Raw genomic sequence first — 23,837 nt, 5'->3', positions numbered from 1 at the left:
ACACTGGGTGAGGGACTGTGGCAACAATCCAAGTCAAAAAAGGGCTGGCAACCGTTCAAGCCTGGACCATGAGGAGAGAAGTAGCCAGCTTCTAGTCGGTTCCCCTGGTGCCCTAGTGGCACAGGGAGAGAGACGGAGAAGCTACACCTGCCGCCCATCCTTGGAGTTAAACCTGAGGATGGAGCAGGTTTGGTGAGGGCGCAGAAGGGGATCGGATGCCTGGGGTTGGACATACCACATATGAGAGTCGCACAGGACGATTGAGGTCACTGGTGTGTGGGTAAGACCGCCCAAGGGAGAGAGAGACAACCAGAGAGAAGACAGGGAAATGAATAAGAGAGGAAGAGGCCAGTCCAGAGAGTATGGGTCCCAGAAGCCATCTGTGTCCCGCAAGAGGGAGACACCCACTGGGGGAAACATCCCAGACGGGACCAAGAAGGATTCCACAGAGGACTGCCCTTGGGCTCCTAACCTTGAAGGGATAGTCTCGGGACTCTAAGGTGAGAAAAAGGAATCTTAGGGGACTGGGGACTTTGCATGAGGTGGCAGAGCTCCAGGCAGCAGCACCAAGATTTAAACCTTCTTAGGGTCCCTGGCTCCGAGCTTCCTCCACAAACTGAGACAGGCAGCTTTCAAGGTTCACAGCTTCCCCTCAGGAAGTCTGTAGGCTGGGGAAGCCCAGGCTGAGCAGGGAGCCACACGCACTTCTCCAAAATTTTTGTGATCTGGGGTAGGCAGCAGGAGGTAACCTCTTGTTCTTCCTATCAGCCGTTTTACCCAGTTAATTAGGAGTTAGGGGCTAATTAGGGGCATTTTAAATGGAAAGAATTCCACTTATAGTTACTTGTATTGTCATAACAGAAATGCATTTTCACACTGGACTGGGGAAGAGAGAGACGCACCAGGGCCTGCGACCTAACACTTCCTACCAGACCCACACGGAGAATTCTGCTCTCACTTACGGGTTCCTCACCCACCACCAACTAGCAGGGGCCTTCCTGCCTTGGTGCCCCCAGTCAAGCAGTGAGCTTTGGGTTATCTGGGGCGGGATGACGGTCGCCTATCTCCCCCTGGTGGTGACTCTTCTCATTGCGGCCCCAGACTGAGCAGAAGGCCATCTCCGCCTACCCACAAGCAGGCTAGGGAATTGTACCCCTAGATCACCTTTGCGGTCCCTTCCCTCACCACACCCTCCTGCGGTAAGTCTGGGGGGCCACACTTCCCGGAGCCCCATGGTCTACTTCCTCTTCATTCCCCTGTGGTGGAAAGAACACAGGTCTTTATGTCTAAATGTCACTCTGTCCCTGCAGACCCAAAAGCAGCAAAGAAATGCTGAGTCCACGATGTGCACACACCTCTGTCCAGCACCAAGCCTCCTCCACCTGTCCCTCGGTTAAGACACTTGACATTTACGGAACATTTGCGATCATTTGCAATCACATATCTGTAAAGGAAAGTGTTTGGGATCCGGGGTAACCTTGCAATCTACCTGTTCTGTTTTCCTGTCCTGGCTTCTCCCCTGAACCTGGGGAGAGAGACATTTGGGCATCTAGGCCTGTGTTCTTTCCATCACTCTGGAAAGGGACTGGGCCATGTAGGCTGCGGGGGGGGGGGGGGAGTGTGGGGTTCTTCCAGACTCACAGCGGGAGGTGGCAGTGTGGAGGGGCTCATTGTCCCCACAGGAAGCAGTAAGAAGTGATGGGAGCTCCATTCCAGACTCTCCTACCGAGGAATCTTTCCAGACCTTGGTCTCCTAGAATCTACTGTACAAGGTGGCATCGGGGTTTAAGTGTGGTTATATTCAGGATGCGCTCAGCTCAGCAGCTGGCAGCATGGAGGAGGGCCGGTAAATATCTCCATATAAACATCCGGGCATGGTGAAAATGGAAGGAGGAGAGAATAGCAAATGACTTAGAAGTCAGTACATCAGAGCATTGGTCTCCCTGTTGTAGGAAAATAATGTCCCAGGGTAGTGACAAGACTCAGATAAGGCCTGGAGGCAGCAAGCAGTGAGTACTGGGCTCTAGGTTAACGTGCATCCTTTTGACAGGGTCTTATGTAGTCCAAGCTGACCCAGAACTCTCACGTAACCAAGGATGTCCTTGAACTCATCCTTCTGCCTCCATTTCCTGAGTGCTGGGATTATAGGCACACACACCACCCTTGGTTTTCTTCACTCCTGGGGATCAGACCTAGGAGTGTTACTAGGAGAGAACTCTACCAACTGAGTTTTACCCCCAGACCGTACTTGTCTTTTCTTGGGGCATCTGGGGGAGAATCCCTGTGCCTCTCTGGATCTCAGATTCCCTCAGACAGAGCCCCACACCCGTCTAGCCTATCTACGGGGACTGATCTGAGATAGGAAATATGAAATTATAGTATGGCATAGAGCATGCAAAAAAGACTGTCATAACAGGGAAAGTGCTTTGAAAATCATAACGCGTACCCTGTTATTACCAAGGGACAAAACTCCCAGTGGCCTGCACTCTGCTCTGTATCGCAGCATGAATCTCGCTCCATGAGAACTACCTGTGATCGTGTTTCCTTCCCAGGCATATAGGCATTTGCCCTGGAGAAGCTCATCTTCTCATTGGAGAGACAAAAAGAAAAAAGGAATGTTGAAAGTGACCCCAGGGCAGAAGGGGGTGGTCCTCTGCTCACACCAAAGTCTTGGTAGAAATGTCCCATTTAGAGGAAGAGCAATCTTCAGAGGAAAAGCTGAGCCCAGGGCAGCTGGTCATTGGCTTGAGCAAAGATGCCATTTTCTGAACCCTTGGAGGGGAAGAAGACACTGCCACAGGAGTTAGGACGCCTGGTGGCAGCAGAGGCTCTGCCAGTCTGAAAAGGTTACATGTCAAATGATTCCAACTATGTAACACTCTGGAAAAGGTAAATTGGAAACAGTGAAGGGATTCGCGGTTAGCGGGGAGGAGGGATAAACAGGAAGAATACAAAGTGTCCTTAGAGTGGTGAGCTTACTCTGTCTGGGTTACTCTGTAACAGCGGCCACATGTCATGAGGAAACCACAAAACCATGGACTGTACAACACCAGCTTGGGGTAACAGAGATGGATATTGGCTATGTGCATAGGACCTGGGGAGAAGAGAGGGGGACTTTTGATTTTTCTGCTTCATTTTACTGCAAACCTAAAACTGACCTAAAATATAAAGTCTATTAAATCATTTCCCTGCAACTGTGTTTCCTCATTTGCAAAAGAGAGGCCCTGAAACCTGTTTAGCCTGTTTATGATGCCCACAAGGCTATGATTAGGGTCAGGCAGACTTCGTGATATACGACGATCTCCCCAACAGGATGGGGCACACTGGTCCCTGCAGAGTGAGCGAAACCTTTAAAGTCAGGGTAACAAACAAGCTTCCACACTGCACTGCCTCCTGTCACTGTCCCTCCTCGGCTCCTTGCCTCCCTTCGCCACCAACTGTGCAAGTGTGAACAATAAATAATGCTCTACATCTCTTAAAAATCTGCAAAAGCCTTTCTCAGAACTCCTCTCTGAAGCTTCTTTCTCAAGTGAGGGCAAGCAGCAAGTCTCTGCAGCCTTTGAGATGCTTGCGCTCAACCCTTCATCAGATGACTGTGACAATGACTGGGCAGATGTTCGAAACTCTGAAAAGCCTTTACTGAAGCTCAACAGACCACTGTGGGCAGCAAAGAGCCGCAGACACAGACATGCGTTCTGCCTCAACCAGATGCAAACCCACTGAACTCTCCTCTCGGGTCCCATGTGCCCTTCCATGCAAGCGGCCCACACGATTGTTCAAAGAGACATCATTTGATCTGAAAAACATCTGCTAGTGCTTCCTCATCCCTTGCCTGGGAGCCTGGGCTGAGATCAGACATCAGATGCTGCGCTCCTGGAGCAAGCACCAGCTGGTGCTTGGGGTGGTCATTTGAGGGACCCCTGGGGATCCCAAGTAGACCCAGGTCTGGCTGGAAGCCCTAAAACACTGAGTTCAACAAGAAAGATGTTGGCGGGGGTGGGGGGGTTGGGGAGGAATGAAGAGAACTATGTCAAAGGTCAAGACCAAGGGGCTTACCAAAGTTGTCACCCTGCAGTAAGACACGGCTCATTAAGCATGTGGTTTATTCTGTTTTAGTTTTGGAGGCATGTTTGTTATTTGAGGCTGGCCTCAAGCTCAGTGTGTAGCTGAGGATGACTTTGAGTTTCGCTGGGATGACAGGTATGTGCTACTACACATGGTTTATAGGAAGCTGTATTCCCAGCTCCTCTATAGTTGGTTTCATTCACCGTTCAGTGTTTAAGGAGCCTGGAAACGGCAGCCACAAAGAGCCTTCTTATTCTGAGATGTCTGGGCAGGACAGTAGTGTGCTGTCTGCATCCCTTGCTCCTGAAATAGTGTCTGGCAGGAGTTGCAGAAAGCAAACCTCCATCAAGATTAGTTCCAATAATCAGAGGGTTGGACGAACAAAGATGTGGATGGACGCACGGATAGAATAAATGAATGACTGCTGCACAGATAGATGCATGCATCGGCGAGTGAGTGGCACACTGAGTCTAGCAGAAGCGCTAGTGGATGTTCTCAGGGTAGGTTTTCTGTTTGTGAAAGAACAATGGGCCTGTCTGCTGTCTGGGGCTACTTATTTCACCTGTCGTCTTGGGGAATTTCTCGGCCCCCCTCCTCACCACTTGGCTCTGCTGCATCTAGAAGTGGCCCCCAGACAACAGATGGCCATGTGGCCTAGGCTGAAGTAGGACACAGACAGGCTATACCACTCCAGCTAAGAAGTCAATGACACCTGAATGAGCAGAGTCTCCTGGATGTGTCCCAGTCTGTGACTGATGCTCTCATCTGCCTACCCAGCTTCAGTTCTGACTGTTGGCACCCCTACTTCTGTAGCCTTGCCCTCATGGGTTCCTATCTCTTGCCTCCAACCACACAGGCATCCCACAGCCTCAGATAGCGGTCCTTTTTCCGTCCTTTGCCTTACAAAAGACAAACCTTCCCCAGTCCCTTTGGACAATAACACCCAATACAACTTGTTACCATTCACTAAGCTCTGGTTAGGTGCTAGGCAATGAGTAAATATCTCGCCGATTCTTCCCTAAACCGTTGTTTGGTGTGTCGATGGCCTTCCTACTGGTGGTCCCCTCACCCTGTCACATTTACCTTCTGCTCTTAGACTGTTGTTCTAGGGTGGTAGGATTCCCTCTCTTTTCTAGGGAAGGCAGAGGACAAGGACGCCATGACCCCTCCCCGCTGCTGCAGCCTCTCACCTCCTTTCCTGTCATACCCGACAGCTCGAGTATCCACCCCTCGTGTTCCGCACCCAAAGCCCTCCCACTCATTCCCAGGGTACCTCCCACATCGTTTCTATGCCCCAGAGTTGGGGCTCTGCTGTGAGACTCCGGTGCACAGGGCCCTCACCCCAGAGCTGGCAGCGCCCCCTCTTCCACTTCCTGGCCTTTGGGAGTTCCTTACTCTAGTGATCCGGTGAGTTCCAAGGTCTGTGGGGCTAGCTGGAAGTCTTCTTTGTGGGCCGCCCTCTATTGTCCTTCTCTTTTGATGCAGATCAGATGTAAAGGTTTCCGACAGAACCACACCCCTACACACACCACACACACACACACACACACACACACACACACACACACAATCTGGCATCGCTCCACCTATCTGCTCTGTCCTGCCAGATTTAAACACCCCTGGGTGTCTTTGTCTCTTGGCCAACTGACATGAGTCACCAGCCTACCCCACAACGTCCACTTTCTTTCTCTCCCTAGTCCCGTCACGAGAACCACCAAGGACTCCCTTGCAGTTGGCTCCAATGCATATTTTCCCCCGCATGTCTAGCCTGACACCTCTGGCCAGCGCCTGTTAACTTGCCACATCCTTTACCCAAGAGGCTGCCGCCACAGCAGCAGTTCTCAAACTGTGGGTCGTGACCCCATTGGGACTCACACAGCAGCTATCCGGCATAGCAGGTATTTACATTACGACTTATAACAGCAGCAAAATTACAGTTATGGAGTAACGAAGATATAATTTTATGGCTGGGGGATCAGCACAACGTCAGGACCTGTATTAAAGAGTCGCAGCGTTAGAAAGGTTGAGGACCCTTCTGCTCTACAACCTTCACCCGACTCAGGCACTGAAGACCCCGTTCCAGGTAGCCAGCCCAGTCTTTCTGTCTGAAATCAATCAGACAAGGCTGTGTGTCTGTCTGCAGCTCTGCTGCACACACACGGACCTCAGACGCTGAACAACATAAGGGGCTACTGCCGGGTACTGTCCCTGGAGAGCTAAGTCTTCCTTTGTGTCTCCTGCTTGGTGGAGGTGCCATTCTTAGGATCAGGGTACGCTGCTGTGTGCTGTGCTGGGACAGTGCCCAAGGGGACCACATCTAGGCATGAGTATAAAAAATGCGGCCTCAGTTCTCAGAAGGTCCTGTTCGGAATGATAAATTGGCTACTCAGCCTCACTCAAACCCACTTGCCCATATCTTTCAGAAACCTGAGGATTACACCCACCCTACCCTTCTCCTGCTATCCCCAAAGACACAGCACCCCGAGGATACCACCACCCTGACATCTCTTTCTTCATTGCCATGGGGTTCTTTCAGTTTCCCCTCCCCCATCCTATCTGTGGCCGCCATGACCTTGCTCTTCCAACATCGCTCACAATCTCCTGCCTAAACATGAGCTAGTGGCTTCAAGTAGCTTCTAGATGAAATCCTGGCTCCCCATCAGGGTCTTGCTGCATCCCACACCTCACTTTCCCACCTGGTCATTCCAGCTGCTGTTTGTACCTCACTAGTCCTGGCCCACAGGTACCCCATATCCCTCTGCTTTGGGGCTACCTGCTTGCCTCCTCCACTTACTCTGGAAGTGATGGCATCTTCTATCTTTAAGTCAATAGCACTTTCATGATGCAGAGAACACAGTGTGCAAATCTCTTTAGGTTACTAACATGGCTTAGCCTGTGTGGTCACAGACCCTCGAGCAAATGCCTACAGGTACAGTGTATACATGTACACTTCCCCTCTGCTTGGAAGGCCTGATTCCAGACCCCGTAAATCTGTCCCTTCCACCAGGAGCCATTCTGTTCACTCTGCCCAGAATTATCCAGGGTTTCTGAAGCCCTGTGTCATCCCCCAGTGAAATCTTCCACGACTGTAGCAGGCTCCTCCTCCATGTGGAAAGAGAAGGCTGGGGTAGGCCTGTGAGAGCTAAGCCCTGCTGAAGGCAGTCTGTGGCTGCCTGCGCCTTGTGCCTGTCCCCAGATTGCTAGCCCTTGAGAAACTTGTCTTCACGATGTTGGCAAGGAGGTGGTCCTTAGGGGGCGGCAACACAGACATGCTGCTGCAGACGCAGGCGGCAGGGGGGTGTGCCTGCTCTGCTCTGGAGAACATTCAGGGTCACTGGCTTTCAGGATCTTGATTGGAAACCTAGGGGACAGCAGGACAGAGTGCTGTGGCTTTTATTCTATCCCTCTAATGCAAGCACATACTCCCCACTTAAGGGCAATTTGTTCCTTTTGAGAGGATTCCAGCTGGTTAGATTTAAATGAAGAATAAGCCTTAGTCAAGACGCTTCTCGGCGCTATTCAGTTTTCGTTGGCTGGAGAACGGGATGCATTTTAAAATGCTGGCCACTTAATGTTTGTCAGAAGGAACACCAGGAGAGGGAACACGGGGTGGGAACACCAGGGGAGAAAAGCACCCACTAACCAGCTCGCTCTTGGCCCTCAGTTCTCAGCCAAAGATCAAAGGGAGGCATCCTGCTTCCTGAATTCCTTTGCCCTTGAAGGACCCCTGACCTTCTCCATTTCCCTTCCTGCTTTCCCTTCCCATTCTGAGCTAACTCCACCTGGGAAGATAATGCTTTCCTGAGCGTCTGGTCTCAACGGTGCCTAGGACTCCAGACAGCTTAATGGGCAAGCAATGGGGCTTACCATTCATAGCTTATACACCAAAGGATGGTTTTGTGCCTGCCATCTGTCCATTCATCAATCTGTTAACCCACTCGTCACCTATCCATTCATGCACATAGCCATCCATCCACATGTCCATCCATCCATCTACTCACTATCTATCTGTCCATCTGTACATCTATCTGTACACTTGTATGTTCACCCATCTATTTATCCATCCATCCATCCATCCATTATCCATCCATCCATCCATCCACCATCCACTTCTTCATTCACTCCCTCTTACCCAGTCACCCAGCACAGGATCTACCATGCCAGCAGGTGCTGTAGGTGAGTCCGTGTTTACTGTGATTGCCGTGGTATGAGGATAAGGCTGGGCAACAGAGGGAGTGCAGATGTTCTGGTTAGAAGGCAGAGGATATTTAATGAGCTTCGAGCAAGACATCAGCAAGGATGGAAGTGAGGTTCAGAGCCAGCAGCCAGGAAAGTCTTCCTGGAGGGGGAAGCAGGGGGCAACGATGGGAGAAGCCTAGTCAAAGGTGTGGCAGGGCAGGGACCTCCACGGGGGGGTGCAGAGACCTGCCCCATGCCTGAGGCACTCTTGCCCAGGCCTCAGAGCTTGCTTGGCAGGGTGGGGGTGGGATCTCCCTGGGCAAGTCCCCTGATAGTTATTACTTTGATGGCTTAAATTCAGCCACTTTGGAAAAGAGGTATTGTTTTCTTGGAGCCATGTGCCAATTCTTGCCTTTTTCCATCAACCCTGTGGACTCTGAGGAAATGCCTTCCTCCTCTAGCTGAAGACTCAAGTCCTTCCCACCCCTGCTTAGCTTTTGAGGTACGCTGTTCCAATATGGCATCAACTTCCTCTCTGTCCCTCTCGTCACTCTCTCTATAGCTGTCTCTTTCCTTGATCTCTGCAAAGAAGCTCCAGCCACCACCCACTTTAAGGATGATCCCTTGTGTCCTCCTCAGATCCCTAGGCAGTGATTGACTGCTGGAGCCCAAGGGTTCTAGAGTTGGATACTGAACAGACCTATGTGCTGAGCCTGGCACTGGCACTGCCCAGCTTAGCACTGGCTAGATCCTTCCATCCACCAGAACAGCCCTTGCTACTCCCCACCCCCACAACCCCTCAGTGTGGAGAACTGAAGCCACTGTTTGGTTTGGGGACTAACATGTAATCCAGTCAGGATCCTGGGACTTACCACTAACCCCTTTACAAAAGCAAATACTTAGTCCCTAGGCTTGTTGAGAGAACTGAGTGGACCAATGGCATAGATGCATGAAGTGATACTTGGTGCACTTACAGTGCCCCCGGCTTTACCTTCTCACGGGTCTGTTAGGTCTGTACTAGTACACACCCCTTTCTCCTCTCTGCCCTCTGCTTCCCCCAATCCTTCCTTCTTGTGTCTTGATACTCCTCGGTTGCATTAAGTCTCTTTTCTCTCAATTCCACCCTCACCTCCAGACCGAGACTGTAGATTTCAGGGTGTGGCCAAGACCATGGCCTCTCTGCTGTGTGTCTGCGGCCCAGGACAATCAAGTAAACCCAACGAGATCAGATTCTCCTGACTGGGCTCCTGTTCCTCCCAGGAGGGAGCTCAGGAGCTTGGCAGTAGACACTTCCACCTAGTGGATCCTTGGAGCAACAGCAACACAGAGTGGGAGACTCCCTTGGGATTAATGAAGTAACGAATTAATAGCGAGTCCAAAGGTCCCATCCTACAGGGATTTATGATAGATTTCACACAACCTTTAAGCCAATCAGTCTCAACCTGTGTGCTGCAACCCCTTCGGGGGTCAAATGACCCTTTCACAGGGGTTGTCAAAGACCATCTGCCTATCAGATATTTACATTACAGTTCATAACAGTAGCAACATTACAAATATGGAGTCACAGTAAAAATCATTTTATGGTTGGGGGGGGATCACTACAGCATGAGGAACAAAGGGTTGCAGCATTAAGAAGGCTGAGAACCACTGCTCTAAGCAATAGCTCTAAGCAAACCTGGCCCTGGGGGCTCTGCATAAGGCTCCAAGTCACCAAGACCAGTGAGCCAAAGACATGTCAGGACCCCCCCTCATCCCTTCCTCAGCCAACCCCATTCACTCACATCCATGGCTGCGGGAAACTTGACTATCGGCTGCGGCCATGTTGTGATCTTCTGTCTGTATAGATTGCACTTAGGAATAATTTTGCAGCTGACGTTCCCCAACTCCATGTAGAAAACTTCAAGGTTCCTACGGAGAGAAGAAAGCAAGCCACTTCATGCCAGGGTGTCAACCACTCCTGGGGCTCACAAGGCTAGAGTCTATACCCCTGGACAGGGAGAGCTGGGTGGGACTATGGGACTAAATCCTAACCCCGCCACTAGGTAGCTGTGTGACCCAAGAGTTGCCTGATGTCATTGGCCTGTAACAGAGCTGGTGCCTGCTTCATAGGTTTGATGTGGGGATACAGCATCGGTCAGCGGGTAGAACACTGGCACACTGTGGGTGGCCCAGGAGGAATGTAGTCATCCTCAGTATCCCCAGAGACTGGCTCCAGGACACCTTGTCCATGGACACCCTCAGATATGTGAGTCCCTCAAAAGACAAAAAGAGTATGTCTGTACTGACACACACGTCTTTCTGTGCAGTCAGATCATGTCTATATTCATGATACACACAGCAAAACCGTTATGCAATTAGGGAATGAAGACAAAAGTCTATACATACTCAATACTTAAGCAATGTCTGTGTGCATGTGTGTATTTGTGTATATATTATACACGTGCATGTAGTTCTGAGCATATTGTTTATATGTGCATGTGTATTTGTGTATATATGTATATCTATGTATGTGTGCACATGTGTATATTGTTTATGTGTATGTGTATATATGTGCATGTGTGTGCATAGGTTTATGTGTGTGTGTGGTACCCAGGGACTTGCACATACCAGGAACGCACTCTACCCCTGAGCTATGCTCCCATAATCCCTGCCTTTTTTCCTTTTTCTTTTTGAGACAGGCTGCACTGGGACTCTTGTCTTCATGCCTCAACCTTCTGAGTGCTTGGCTTATAAATGTGTGACTGTATCTGGGTCAGAGGTAATCCCCCCACCCCAGACATTTCCAATTCATGGTTGGTTGAATCTACAGATGTAGACCCTGCCAATGCAAAAAAAGAAAAAGAAAAAAAAAAAAGAAAGATCGAATTGGGCCTATCAGGACGTTACACATACATTCTTATCATACAAAGAGCAGGTGTTATAGTCCCTAGCCTTTCCTATTAGCCCAGTGCAGCTGAGCTATTCCCCAAATAGACAACAGCTACCTACAACAGTGCACCGGTCCATCATGCTCTGCTGGGGCGATACCAGAGAGAATGTAATTTAAGGAGAGTTCCTGCAGAGCAGAACTGAGAAGAGGCTGAGGACGGCCTCCTAGTGGGCCCCATGTGGCCCTCCCAATCCCTTGTCCCCCATCCGTCCAGCAGCTCTGGAGGCTCAGCTTTGGACAAAGGCAGCTGAGCCTGTGGGTTGCTCTGGTACAGAGGGTGCTTTGGTGGGTGGGCACCCCCAGCGTCTAGACTTGGTTGCTGAGGTCCCAGAAGGCGGAAGAAGTAGTACGAGTTGGCTGAACCAATGCTTTGGGAGTGTTACTTGTTTCTATTAACTTCCTGCATGGCTACAGCACTCTTTCCGGATGGTATGGTTTGGGCAGATTTTGAAGGCATCTCAGTGGATGGGTTTTCATTCATTCATTCATTCATTCATTCATTTTGTTTTTTGGTTTTTTTTTGTTTGTTTTTGTTTTTGTTTTTGTTTTTTTTGAGACAGGGTTTCTCTGTGTAGCCTTGGCTGCCCTAGAGCTCACTCTATAGACCAGTCTGGCCTCAGACTCACAAAGATCCAGCTGTCTCTGCCTCCTGAGTGCTGGGATTAAAGGCGTGTTTCTTTTTGCATTTATATTCGTGGCAGCATTCTGAAGACTATTTGACTCCCTTCTGTTCTGCCTCCGGGACTATCATTGCAGCTAGCAAGAAGTGAGGGAGGCAGAGGAGATGCTCTCTTGCTCAAGAGAAACAGTCTGCACGTGGCAGGGGCTTGGGAAAAACTAAGACTCAGAAGGAGGAAAAAACAGAGGGCCTCCCCACCCCATAGCAGATCTCTCCCTGTTTATCCTAGAGGAACTGAAAGGGTTAAACCATTGATTCCAGCACCTTTGTTTGGTGGATGGGTTCAGTGCCATAGAAACTGCTTGACGGGACCTGCCAGGGGACAGGGTGGCAGTTCCGTGTTCTTGTTGCCCGCCCACCTCACCTAAAGGGCACTGCTAGTCCAGTGTGTGAAGACGTCATGTTGCTTCACATGGGAGGATATGCCAAGAAGCATTGGCAGGGGACAAGGTGTTTATAAACTTGCATACACTTAAGAATGTTTTTCTTTAAGAAGAAAGAACTTGTAGATGTCGTATGCAGTTCCCTAAGCAAAATGAGGGGAAACGGGCTAAAGTTGAAGAAGAATCCTAGGCCTGGAGATAAGGGGGGACTCTGAAAGGCTGAGATCTTCTGCATGGCTTTGGGAGAAGCTCCCCATTGTGGGGAAGGTTCACAGGACCCCACGCACATTTGCTGTGACCATGGAGGGTACCAGACAAAGTCAGGTGGATTCCAGTTCTGAGACTGAGCCTAGGTTCTACCAGATGTAGGTAAGGCCTTGCCCTGAAAATCTTTCTAAGTTCAACATTCCATAATTCCCTGCCAGACCCCAGTCAAGGCTCGAAACTAAGCTAAGCAGGCCTCCTCAGCAGAGATCCCACACCGAAGTTACTGCTCTGTCCTGGGGCTGACCTGACATAGCTTCATTTCCAAGGCCACATCTTAAAAGGTCTGGAGGTTTGAATGAGAAATGTCCCCTCGAGGCTCACGTGTTTGAACACTTGATCCCTAGCTGGTGGTACTGTTTAGGAAAAGTCCTACTTTTCTTTCTGTTGCTGTGGTCACCTACCAAACCGACTTGGGAGAGGAGAGGGTTGATTTCATCTTACATTTTACAGCCCATCATTGGGGAAGCCGAGGCAGGAACCGAGGGGTCGAGACCACAAAGGAACACTGCTTGCTCAGCTTGCTTCCTTATACAGCCCAGGACCACATCAGTGGTGCCTAGGAGTGGCACTATTCACAGTGGGCTGGGTTCTCCCACATCAATCATTAATCAAGTAAACAGCCCTACGCCAGTCTGACGGAGGTAATTCCGCAATTAGGGTTTCTTTTTCTAAGGTGATTTTAGTTCGCGTCAAGTCTCCTCAGCCAGCAACTTGCAGAGAAAATGGCAGAAAAGTGGCAAGGGAAACCTCAGGGTGACTCAGGGGTCTGGAGAGATAAAGACTCACTTTTCCAATCTATTGGCTCTGGGGAGATTGCGGAACTCTGAGGTCTGCAGCTGGTGCCAACCCAGAGTGAGGAGACCGTGTGCGCCTTGAAAGGAATCAAGAGAGCTCAGCTCCAGCTGGGGCCACACTCCCTGGAAGGCTCCCTGGCATACCACACAGGGCCCGACTGGTGAAAAAGTAATCTCTGAAGACGGGCAGGGCTTCTTCCATTAAGATGCCACTTTGTTGGAAAACTTGGGGAGAGGGCTTTCTGGGTGGGTTTTGATGACTAGCTTCCCCCGAGGATCACCCTCTGGCCCCATCCCCACCCCAGCAAGGTGATCTCCAGGCTTTATGCTTGCTCTTGCAAACGCTGGCTAAGACACCCGTGCCACTGAGTTCCAGATGCACACACTCCGTGAGGCCGCCCTTCCCCACCCTGCCTGCTCTGTTTACCGGCATAGTCCAACGTCTGCTTTCGGCAACAGTGTAGGAACACATCCTTTTCCTTCTTCCTCTCCTCCAGGATTTGCACCTCCTCCAGAGGACTCGGGTGTTGTCATTGAGAGGCCCAACCACACAGCGGCTGCAAGGATGCTCAAGAAAAGGGCCACTGCGCACATCTTCATTAGCACGGTCCCTGACAACTGAAGGAAAGAAAACCAAAGCTGGCGTGATGCCGTGACCCAGTGCCCCCACGCGGGGGTTCCGTTCCCCTCTTAGGCCCCACTCCAGAGTCCTCCTGGTGGGCTCCAGCCACTGATCCACTACCCAGCTGCTTGTACTCTGGGAGGATTGGAGCCTGCTCCAAGCTGGACTCTGTTTGCTGTCCTGGCTGAGGCCCCTCCCTGGCAGGACATAGCTTTGTTGACACTCCTGTTCCGGCTGCCAGCTCTGAAGAAGACTGTCCAGACTGGAGAGGGCTGGGGGGTTAGCTGAGTTATGTCCCACAACTGTTCTACTTTACCTCGGCTTCTCTGCTACCTATCTCCGTGGCCTATGGGCCACCAGAAGGTGGAGACGGTTGGAGAGAGTGACCCTATGTAAGAGGGGCTGCTGCCATGTGGGATGGGGCCACCGCCCAGCGACCAGCTCTAAAATGTCACCTGGGGACAGAGGGTGCCTGACTGTGCCTTGCACTGTGCTGAGCACAATGCGCTCCCAAAATAACTCTGCCTGGAGAAGGGGGCTGCATAGAGCTTGAAGGTGGGTGGCAGGGTCTGTCCCAATCTGGGGTGGGGGTGGCAGGTGGCTATGGGAAAGATGAGGGGTGGGGGAGGTGGGGGCTGAGAGAAGGTGTGGGTAGTGGTCCTGTTATGAAGCTTTCTGTCCCTTGAAGTAGCCCTTCAGTTGGGCTTGAGGTATGGAATTCTGATTAGAACTTGCAGCGGGGGCTATTTAGGCGTGATCTACCCTGTTGATCCCAGAGACTGGGGACTTTGGACCCCTGGCTTCTGCTCCAGTAACTGCCAAGTCACACCACGCCCCATCTCAAGAACAAGTCGAAAGACCCCGACACCCTCAGCCCTCACTTGGGAGCATGAGATGGGAGGGTGTGTCTCTTGCTTCTCAGTGGAACTCTTTTCTGCATTCTGCTTCCAGGACCCCAACTCTAGCAGGAAATTCTTCCTTTGGGTCCTACCAATTGAACATACTTTTCAGTCTCACACTCTGAAGCTTGCCAAACATGCATGACTCCTGCATCCTAAGAACTTACACTCCAAGAATGCAGTAAGCGCTCATCTTGGGTAAGCTAACCACGCCTTCAGATCTACTCATCTACATACATCCATACTCTATCTATCTATCTATCTATCTATCTATCTATCTATCTATCATCTATCTATCACCTATCTATCTCTCTATATCTCTATCTATCTATCTATCTATCTATCTATCTATCTATCTATCATCTATCTATCATCTATCTATTGTCTATCTATCTATCATCTATCTATCTATCTAACCTATCTCTCTCTCTCTCTATCTACCTATCTACTCACCCATTCATCTATCTATCTAACCTATCTCTATCTATCTATCTATCTATCTATCTATCTATCTATCTATCTATCATCTATCTCTCTATCTCTCTATCATCTATCTATCTCTATCTCTATCTATCTATCTATCATCTATCTATCTATATCTATCTATCATCTATCTATCTATCATCTATCTATCTATCATCTACCTATCTATCATCTATCTGTCTATCTATCTATCTACATATCTACTCACCCATTCATCTATCTAACCTATCTATCTATCTATCTCTATCTATCTATCTATCATCTATCTATCTATATCTATCTATCATCTATCTATCTATCTATCTATATCTATCTATCTATCTATCTATCTATCTATCTATCTTCTATCATCTATCTATTCATCCACCCATCTATCCACCTACCCCTTCACCCATCCATCATCCATCTCTCTATCTAGTTACATGCCAGGTTGTGGCATATGGATGGACCAATTGCTGTCCCTGGGCTCACAAAGCTTGTAGGTCATCAAGAGCCAGAGCATGGTATTGTCTGGGGAAGATGGCAGCTGAATTCCTGGCCACCACCGCCTGGCCAAGTTTTTTTTACTCTGAGTTCCTATGAAATAATAAATGACACACCATTGGGGCTGAGGAAACTACAGTATTTTCTTTTTCTTTTTTTTGAGGGGGGGGTGGTTGAGACAGGGTTTCTCTGTAGCTTTGGTGCCGGTCCCGGGACTAGCTTTTGTAGACCAGGCTGGCCTCGAACTCCCAGAGATCCGCCTGCCTCTGCCTCCCAAGTGCTGGGATTAAAGATGTGTGCCACCACCGCCCGGCTCAGTATTTTCACTGAAAACTAACCCCGCAAATTTCTACCTCCACAATCGCTCCAGCTAGTCACATTTCCAAGGAGACTTTAGGTTACAACACATGTGAGCATTTAGAGATCTTGTGATGAGCAGTGAAGTCCTAGGATCTGTCTGCTAACTTTCTGCTTCTGCCACTAATCAGAGATTAGATTGATACAAAAAGAATCCCTGTTCTTCTTGTACTCTGTGTACAGTTCCATTGTCATAGGCAATTGTATAGATTCTTTACTATCCAATGAAGAAAATATAAATTATGGTATGTGTAGAAATTCTTTCACACTTAAATAAAAAAAAATGCTAAGGGACAGAGAACCAGCATACTGTATGAAGAGGGAACTCCCTCTACTTTGAAATAAGAGAGAAAAATGATAGCTTGCTATACCCTTTTGCATAGGTTCATAAAAAAAAATTGTGTCTGGCCCAGTGGTGGTACAATCCTTTAATCCCAGCACTCAGAAGTCAGAGGCAGGTGAATCTCTGTGAGTTCGAGACCAGCCTGGTCTACAGAGCTAGTTTCAGGACAGCTAGGATTGTTACACAGAGAAACTCTGTCTCAAAAAAAAAAAGTATATGATTTTTTTGAGAAAATGGTAATAAAGGAATATGGTCCATAAACCAAATACCCCATATTGTCAATTTATCAACTATGAAATCCCCCTTTAAAAGTCTATTGCTAAAACATTAAATACTTCTGTAAGTAATGACATTTAAAATAAGACTTTATAGTAGCAAATTGTCAACTATACTCAATACAGAAAATATTTGTATGTTATGGAAAAATAATATGTGGATCTAAATATTGTATCGCAACTTTTTGGTTGAATTAAAATACTTCTCTTTGGATTTGTGACATTAATATAAAACCCTAACTCATTTATATATAATTTGAAAGACTCAGTGTTGAGTGAAACACATACTCAGAAGACATCAATAGAGGAAGATTAGATCTGTGAACCCCGTGGCATCAGCACCCACTCTTAGGACAGACTCAAAGAGACCTACACCTAGATACGTATTTCAACTACTGAAGACCAAAGGCAAAGAAAACCTTGAAAGAAGCAGGAAAAGAGGTAACTCGTTCTGTACAGAATCCTCAATAATCATTAGCAGCCGACTCCTCACGAGGAATCCTGGAGTCCAGCGGAAATGGGTTGCTGTAGTTCAAGTGCTGAAACGAGCAGCCAACCAAAAACTCTATATCTGGGAAGGCTGTCCTCAAAATGAGAGGGAGAAATTAACCACGAAGCTAAGGAAACAGACGAGGATGGACTTCACCATCAGCGGGGCTATATTGCAAGAGATGATAAACCAAATGTTCGGGTGGGCATGAAAACCAAGGTGAAAATAGATGCAGAATAGGTATGAAGATCTCTGTTAGAGGCAAATAATAAAATTAAAAGTTTTTTATTCTCATGTAGTATGCAACTCCCCCTTTAAAATACAAGATTTGAAGACATTAAATATAAAGAACTGTAAATGTGTCCTTAGTTAGGTATACTGTACCTAAAGATATAAATGGTGGCAGTAATAACATACAAAAGGAGGACAACATAGAGCCCTATAAGAACATGTTTTAATAAGCAATTGAAGTTATGTGCATCTATTCAAATTGGATTGGTAACTTTGGGAGGTCTTATGTAACCTACATAGTAAATCTGTACAATATACACAAAAGGAGATTAAAAGTTAACCAAATGCTATACATATGTATATGTATGTATGTATATATATAAATACATATACATATGTATAGCATTTGAGATATATATATCTCAGCTGATCACATGGAGGAGAGGAAATGGCATGGGGGAGCTAAAAACAACCTTTTTAAATGGCAGAATAAGTCATTGACTATTGGTGACTATTTTAGGTTTAAATCGCTCAATTTGTGGTCTCAGGAGAGCTAGCCCAGTGGCAGGGGCCCAGAAGAGCTGGCCCTGCCCGTCAACTGCAGCTGCAGCAGGAGAGCTGGCCCCTGTGTCATGGGTTCAGGAGAACTGACCCCTACAGCAAGGGGTGCAAGGGTGCCTGAGAGAGCTGGCTCCGCCCCTTCCAGGCAACCACAGCATCTTGGGTGAAGGAGAACTGGCCTTTGCCTGGGTGGGGGGGGTGTTGTTGGGTTGTTTTGTTTTTTTCTATTCTTTGGGGGCCCACTACCCAGCTCCCAAATAAAAACACAGAGACTTATTCTTACTTATTCTTAAATAAGCCTTAACTCAGCTTATTTCTAGCCAGTTTTTCTTAAGTTATCCTGTCTACCTTTGCCTCTGGGCTTTAACTTTCTCTATTCTATAAATCTTTTTTCCTTCTTACTCTGTTGCTAGTAGGGTGGCTTGCCCTGGTGTTCTCCTCTCCTACTTTCTTCGCTCCTCTCTCTCTCTCTCTCTCTCTCTCTCTCTCTCTCTCTCTCTCTCTCTCTTTCTCTCTCTCTCTCTCTCTCCTATTTCTTCTTTCTGCCTGACAACCCCAGCTACCCCTCTCCTGACTAGTTATTGGTCATTCAGTTCTTTATTAGACCTATCAGGTGTTTTAGGCAAGCAAAATAACACAGCTTCACAGAGTTAAACAATATAACATAAAAGAATGTGACACATCTTTGCATCATTAAACAAATATTCCACAGCATAAACAAATATAACACATCTTAAAAATATATTCCACAACACCAAGCACACATACGGTGCACAAATGCGGACACATAAAATAATAAAAGTAATTCTAGGGGCTGGAGAGATGGCTCAGTGGTTAAGAGCATTGCCTGATCTTCCAATGGTCCTGAGTTCAATTCCCAGCAACCACATGGTGGCTCACAACCATCTGTAAAGAGGTCTGGCGCCCTCTTCTGGCCTTCAGGCATACAGACAGAATATTGTATACATAATAAATAAATAAATAAATATTTTAAAAAAAAGTAATTCTAAAAAAAACTGGAAAAAAGAGAGAAAGAAAATAAATGCACAACCTTTAGGAGGCATCGTCTAGCGTGGTAGCACTTGCCATTAATCCCAGTACTTGGTAAAGGTTGAGGCAGGAGGATCGCCTGGGCTATAATAGTGTGTTATAGACCTGCCCAAGTTACATAAAGGGATACTGTCTCAAGAAACAATGAAACAACAAGAAAAACAAAAACAAAACTATGAGGAAACCGAAGGAGATGGAGACTAATGGCAATGCTTTAGTGATTAAGGGCCCTGTCCTGGACAGGAGTTAGTCACAAGAAGACTGTTATAAAGGAACAAGTCTGGGAGGCAGCTCTCTCGCATCTGGCCTCATCTGCCATTTTGGTGCCGCGTACCACATGAGGCAGCCAAAGGGTTCCCTTCCAAAGCCAGGCAGACGTTGGTACCATGCTCTTCTACCCACAAAACTATAAGCTCAGTGACTCCCATTTCTTTATAAAGTAACAATCTTTGAGTATTTTATTTTAGCAACAGACAACAGACTAATACAAAGATATAACACATATATGTTATATCTTTATATATATACTATATATATGGAGATTTCAAACATTAACAGAATTAGAGAAATGGATAACATGGTGATAACAGAGAACTCAATAGCATACTTTTGAAGTTTTTTTTTTATTGCATTTACTCATTGTGGGGGATGCACAGACCATGGTATGCATGTGGAGCTCAGAGGACAATTTATGGGAGTTTCCTTTTCTATGGGAGTTTCCTCTGGGTTCTAGGAATTGAACTCTGATCATGAGGCTTGGATTGGCACCAAGTGACTTTACCTACTGGGCCATTTCAATAAAGAAATAGAGGAACCAAACAATACTTTAAACCAATTGAATGTATTAATATAAACCTAACAGCTCACATAACAACAGGATAATAAACATGTTCCCCAACTAAACACAGGAATATTCTCTCATACACCATGTTAAGCCACAGAAGCAAGTCTTAATGGATATCAAATGTGGAAATCCTACAGCACGGGCTTTGAATTCCATGGAGTAAAACTAGAAAATAGCATGATCATAGTTGCAGACTTCAACCCTCTCCTGAAAGGACTCAGTGGGCAAAGGTGTTTGCTGCAAGCCTGAAGAATGCTGGAAAAATCACAAGCAGGTTGAAATGAAATAACACACATTTTTGGTGATGCTGGGAATCAAACCCAGGGTCTCATGCCTGCTAGGCAATTTATCTATCTCCAAAGGACATCCTCAGTCCATTAACAGCACACCAGTAAACAGACAAACAGATCAGGAGGGAGAACAGAGAATAACCAAACAGAAATGAAAATGAAGTACAATATACCAAGGCAGACTGGATACAGAGAAAACCGGTCATGCTCTCAGATCACTGTAAGAAAATGTGAATGGCTGGGTAGCGGTGGCACACACCTTTAATCCCAACATGTGGGAGGCAGAGCAAGCAGATCTCTGTGAGTTCAGCCAGCCTGGTCTATGGAATGAGTTCCAGGACAGTCAAGGCTACACAGAGAAACCCTGCCCCGAGAGAGAGAGAGAGAGAGAGAGAGAGAGAGAGAGAGAGAGAGAACAGAAACAGTGAGTGAAGCTGGAGCTGGAAAGAGGGTACCATGGTTAAGAAGAACACAAAATGTTGGGCAGCTCACAACCACCTGTAATTCTAGCTCTAGAATATCTGATGTCCTCTCTGTCATCTGCAATGAATACACACACACACACACACACACACACACACACACACACGTTCACATAAATAATTGTTTAAAAAAAGAAACAGGAAATGCTTATATTAAAAAATTAGGGTTGGATGTGGTAGTGTGCACCTTTAATCCCAGCGAATAGGAGGCAGAGACAGGTAGATCCCTATCAAAGTTAAATCCTTTCTTTTTATTTAGACAAAAAGGGGGAAATGTTGTGGCAAAGATGTGTTACATTTGTTTAATGATGTAAAGATGTGTTGCTTTTTCATCTTGCCTGCCTAAGGCACTGGACTGATTCAATAAAAAGCTGAATGGCCAATAGTGAGGCAGAGGAGGAAAAACCAGGGAGAGCAGATAGAAAGAATAAGAAGAAGGAAAAATCTAGTCGAGAGAGAGAGAGAGAGAGAGAAGGGAAGGAAGGAAGGAAGGAAGGAAGGAAGGAAGGAAGGAAGAAAGAAAGAAAGAAAGAAAGAAAGGAAAAAGAAAAAAACCCAAGGCAAAACATAAAAATAAACAGATTAAAATAAGAGCTAAGATAAGACTAAGCATTCATAACTAATAATAAGTCTCCATGTCATGATCTGGGAGCTGGTTGGTAGCCCAAGACAAAGTGTGCAACAGATTTCTGTGAGTCCAAGACTAGCCTGATCTACATAATAAGTTCAGAAATAACCCTTTACATGTGTTGTGGTCTAATTATTTGCAATAAAGATACTAAGAACATAAAACAAAGACCACCATCTCAACTCATGGCGTTACTGACTATAAAGTCAGAGAGTCACATGTCCAAGAATATACCATATATAAAAGCCGGGTCACAGTTTTAAATCTAAGTATAAAAAGTACAGAACTCTTAGAAGAAAACACAGGAGGAAACTGTCATTAAATTGTCATTGATTTATCAATGACATTATTTTTTATATCAAAAGCACAAAGATTAGAAGCAAAAAAGACAAGCTGGAAAGTTGAACCTCATTTTCTCCTTCCATAAATAGATTCAATGTCTGGATCCCCATACTTCTGAGGGTGGGAGGAAATGGGGGGGGGTGTTGTTGTTTTGTTTTGTTTTTTGTTTCACAAAAGGAAAGAGGATTCCACCGAAGAAGAAAATAAGGGACTGGAGAGATGGCTTGGGGGTTCAGAGTGTTTGCTGCTCTTGCAGGCGATGGATATTTGGTTCCTAGCATCCACATCTGCCTGAGACTCCAGCTAGGGGATCCAATGCCCTCTTCTGGCCTCTGTGGATAGCTGCACACATGTGGCACACACAGAGATACCTAAAATAAAATTGTTCTAAGAAAGGCAACATGCTAAGACTGTCAGAATTGAGGCATGCTATGGTCTCTCGAGCTCTTTGCCGAGCCCTGAGTCCCAGGAATGAGAAACATTCCAGTGCTATTTTTAAAGAGGGTTAAAGAAGTATTTATGCTCAGAGACAAAACACTTTGAAACACTATAAATGATGTATTCAATTCGCATGAAATTGGAGGGCTAGAAAATGCTATCCTTGACCCGATTATCTATCACTTTTCTAGGCATAGCTTCTGTGTCTCGGTCTCTCCTCTGTTTCCTCTGGCTTATGGAACCTCACACCGGAAGCTGAAAGTGCCCTTTTCACTTACCTGGTCTATGACATTAGCTACTGTATGGCTTCTGACCTCAACTGGGGGATTTTGATCCGTTTTGGAGCTGGCAGAGGTATCTCTGGGTACTCTTGACAATGTTTGCTCGAATGGGCCTGAGAGTCTTGGAGAATGTTCCCAGAGGAAGCACAGGACAGGGGAAGCAGTTGGCTGTTGGGGAGGCAGTTGGAGAAAGTTCCAGGAAGTTCCAAGGAGGTGCTTTTACTTAGGGCGGTCAGGGATAGGAAAAGAAGGACAGGAGAGGTTGTCCTCCAAAGGATTCTGAGGCAAAGAGTGGGAACTTAAGGACAATTCTTTCCCTGTTCCTCTTATTTTTCAAGGGACGCTATAGAGGCAGGATGAGAAAGCTGCAGACAGATGCAGAGTCAAAAAGGCCAACAGCTGGCTGGGTTCAGCATGTGGAGACAGATCAGCAGCACTGGAGAGTGTGCAAACTCAGAAAGGCTCAGAGAGAAAACTTCCTTGGAGCCTTTTGCCTCCCCGTCCTGTGTGACCTGAGAAATTCAGAGGAAGAACTCGCTCCCAGCCTCCATAGCTGCAGTTTTTTTCCAGCTGCAAAGGACCAAGCTCAGGACAAAACTCTGGGTCTCACTCAGAACCTAGATTTCCTGCTGCGTTTGAATAGCCACACCTGGGTTTGCAACTTTATTTAATTCCTTCCAAAGAATTCCCCCCAGGAAAATAAAGGACTTGAGAACACAGACTCACAGTCTCAGCTGCTTGAAATTGAGGCAAGAGAGACTTTCAAGATCGAAGCAAGACTGAGCTATAGAAGGCATTCAAAGCAAGTCCCAGCAACTTAATGAGATCTTGCATCAAAATAAAACATGAGAAAAAGGTGCTTCTGGAGAGATGGCTCGGTGGTTATGAGCACTTGACTGCTCTTTTAGAGGCCCTGAGTTCAATTCCCAGCAAACACACCATGTAATGAGATCAGATTCCTTCTTCTGGTGTGCATGAAGACAGATATGCATAAAGTATGTTAATAAACAAATCTTTTTTAAAAGGGGGAACCGAGAATGAGGCTCTTTTGGTACAGTACTTATTTAGTGCATTAAAACTTGTGGGTTTGATCATAGCATCACGTAAATTTGGGCAAGGTGGTGCAGACTTGTGAATCACAGCACTGAGAAGGTAGAGACAAGAGAATCAAGAAGTTCAAGGTCATCTTCCACTGCACAGTAAATTCAAAGCCAGATAGATACATGAGCTACATGAAATCCTGTTTCAAACAAATATTTTTTAAAAAGCAAAAAAGAGGGGGTAGGAGTATAGTTCAATCGCAAATCACTTGCCCGATATGCCCAAGGCATTACTTTTAACCCTCTGTACTGGGAAAGAGAAGAGAAGGGGAGGAAGAGGAAAGTACAGGAGGAGGAGAGGGAGAAGAGAGAGAGAGAGAGAGAGAGAGAGAGAGAGAGAGA

At 46.9% G+C, this 23,837-nt stretch overlaps 1 protein-coding gene across 1 annotated transcript in view; it reads right to left on the bottom strand.

The window, feature by feature from the left end:
* Positions 1-23,837, bottom strand: part of Pebp4 (phosphatidylethanolamine binding protein 4) — a 223,706-nt gene that overhangs the window by 194,142 nt on the left and 5,727 nt on the right. Inside the window, exons 2-4 of the mRNA XM_005355558.3 lie at positions 22,393-22,563; positions 13,724-13,914; positions 10,026-10,152 (exon numbers count right to left, since the gene is read on the bottom strand). Of these exons, the coding sequence (XP_005355615.2) occupies positions 10,026-10,152; positions 13,724-13,914; positions 22,393-22,563 (489 nt within the window). The remainder of the gene's footprint in view (positions 1-10,025; positions 10,153-13,723; positions 13,915-22,392; positions 22,564-23,837) is intronic.

This window comes from Microtus ochrogaster, chromosome 17, assembly GCF_000317375.1.
Source record: "Microtus ochrogaster isolate Prairie Vole_2 chromosome 17, MicOch1.0, whole genome shotgun sequence".
NCBI classification, from domain to species: domain Eukaryota; kingdom Metazoa; phylum Chordata; class Mammalia; order Rodentia; family Cricetidae; genus Microtus; species Microtus ochrogaster.
The sequence above is the reverse complement of the archived record's forward strand: the minus strand, read 5'-3'. Positions and strand labels throughout refer to the sequence as shown.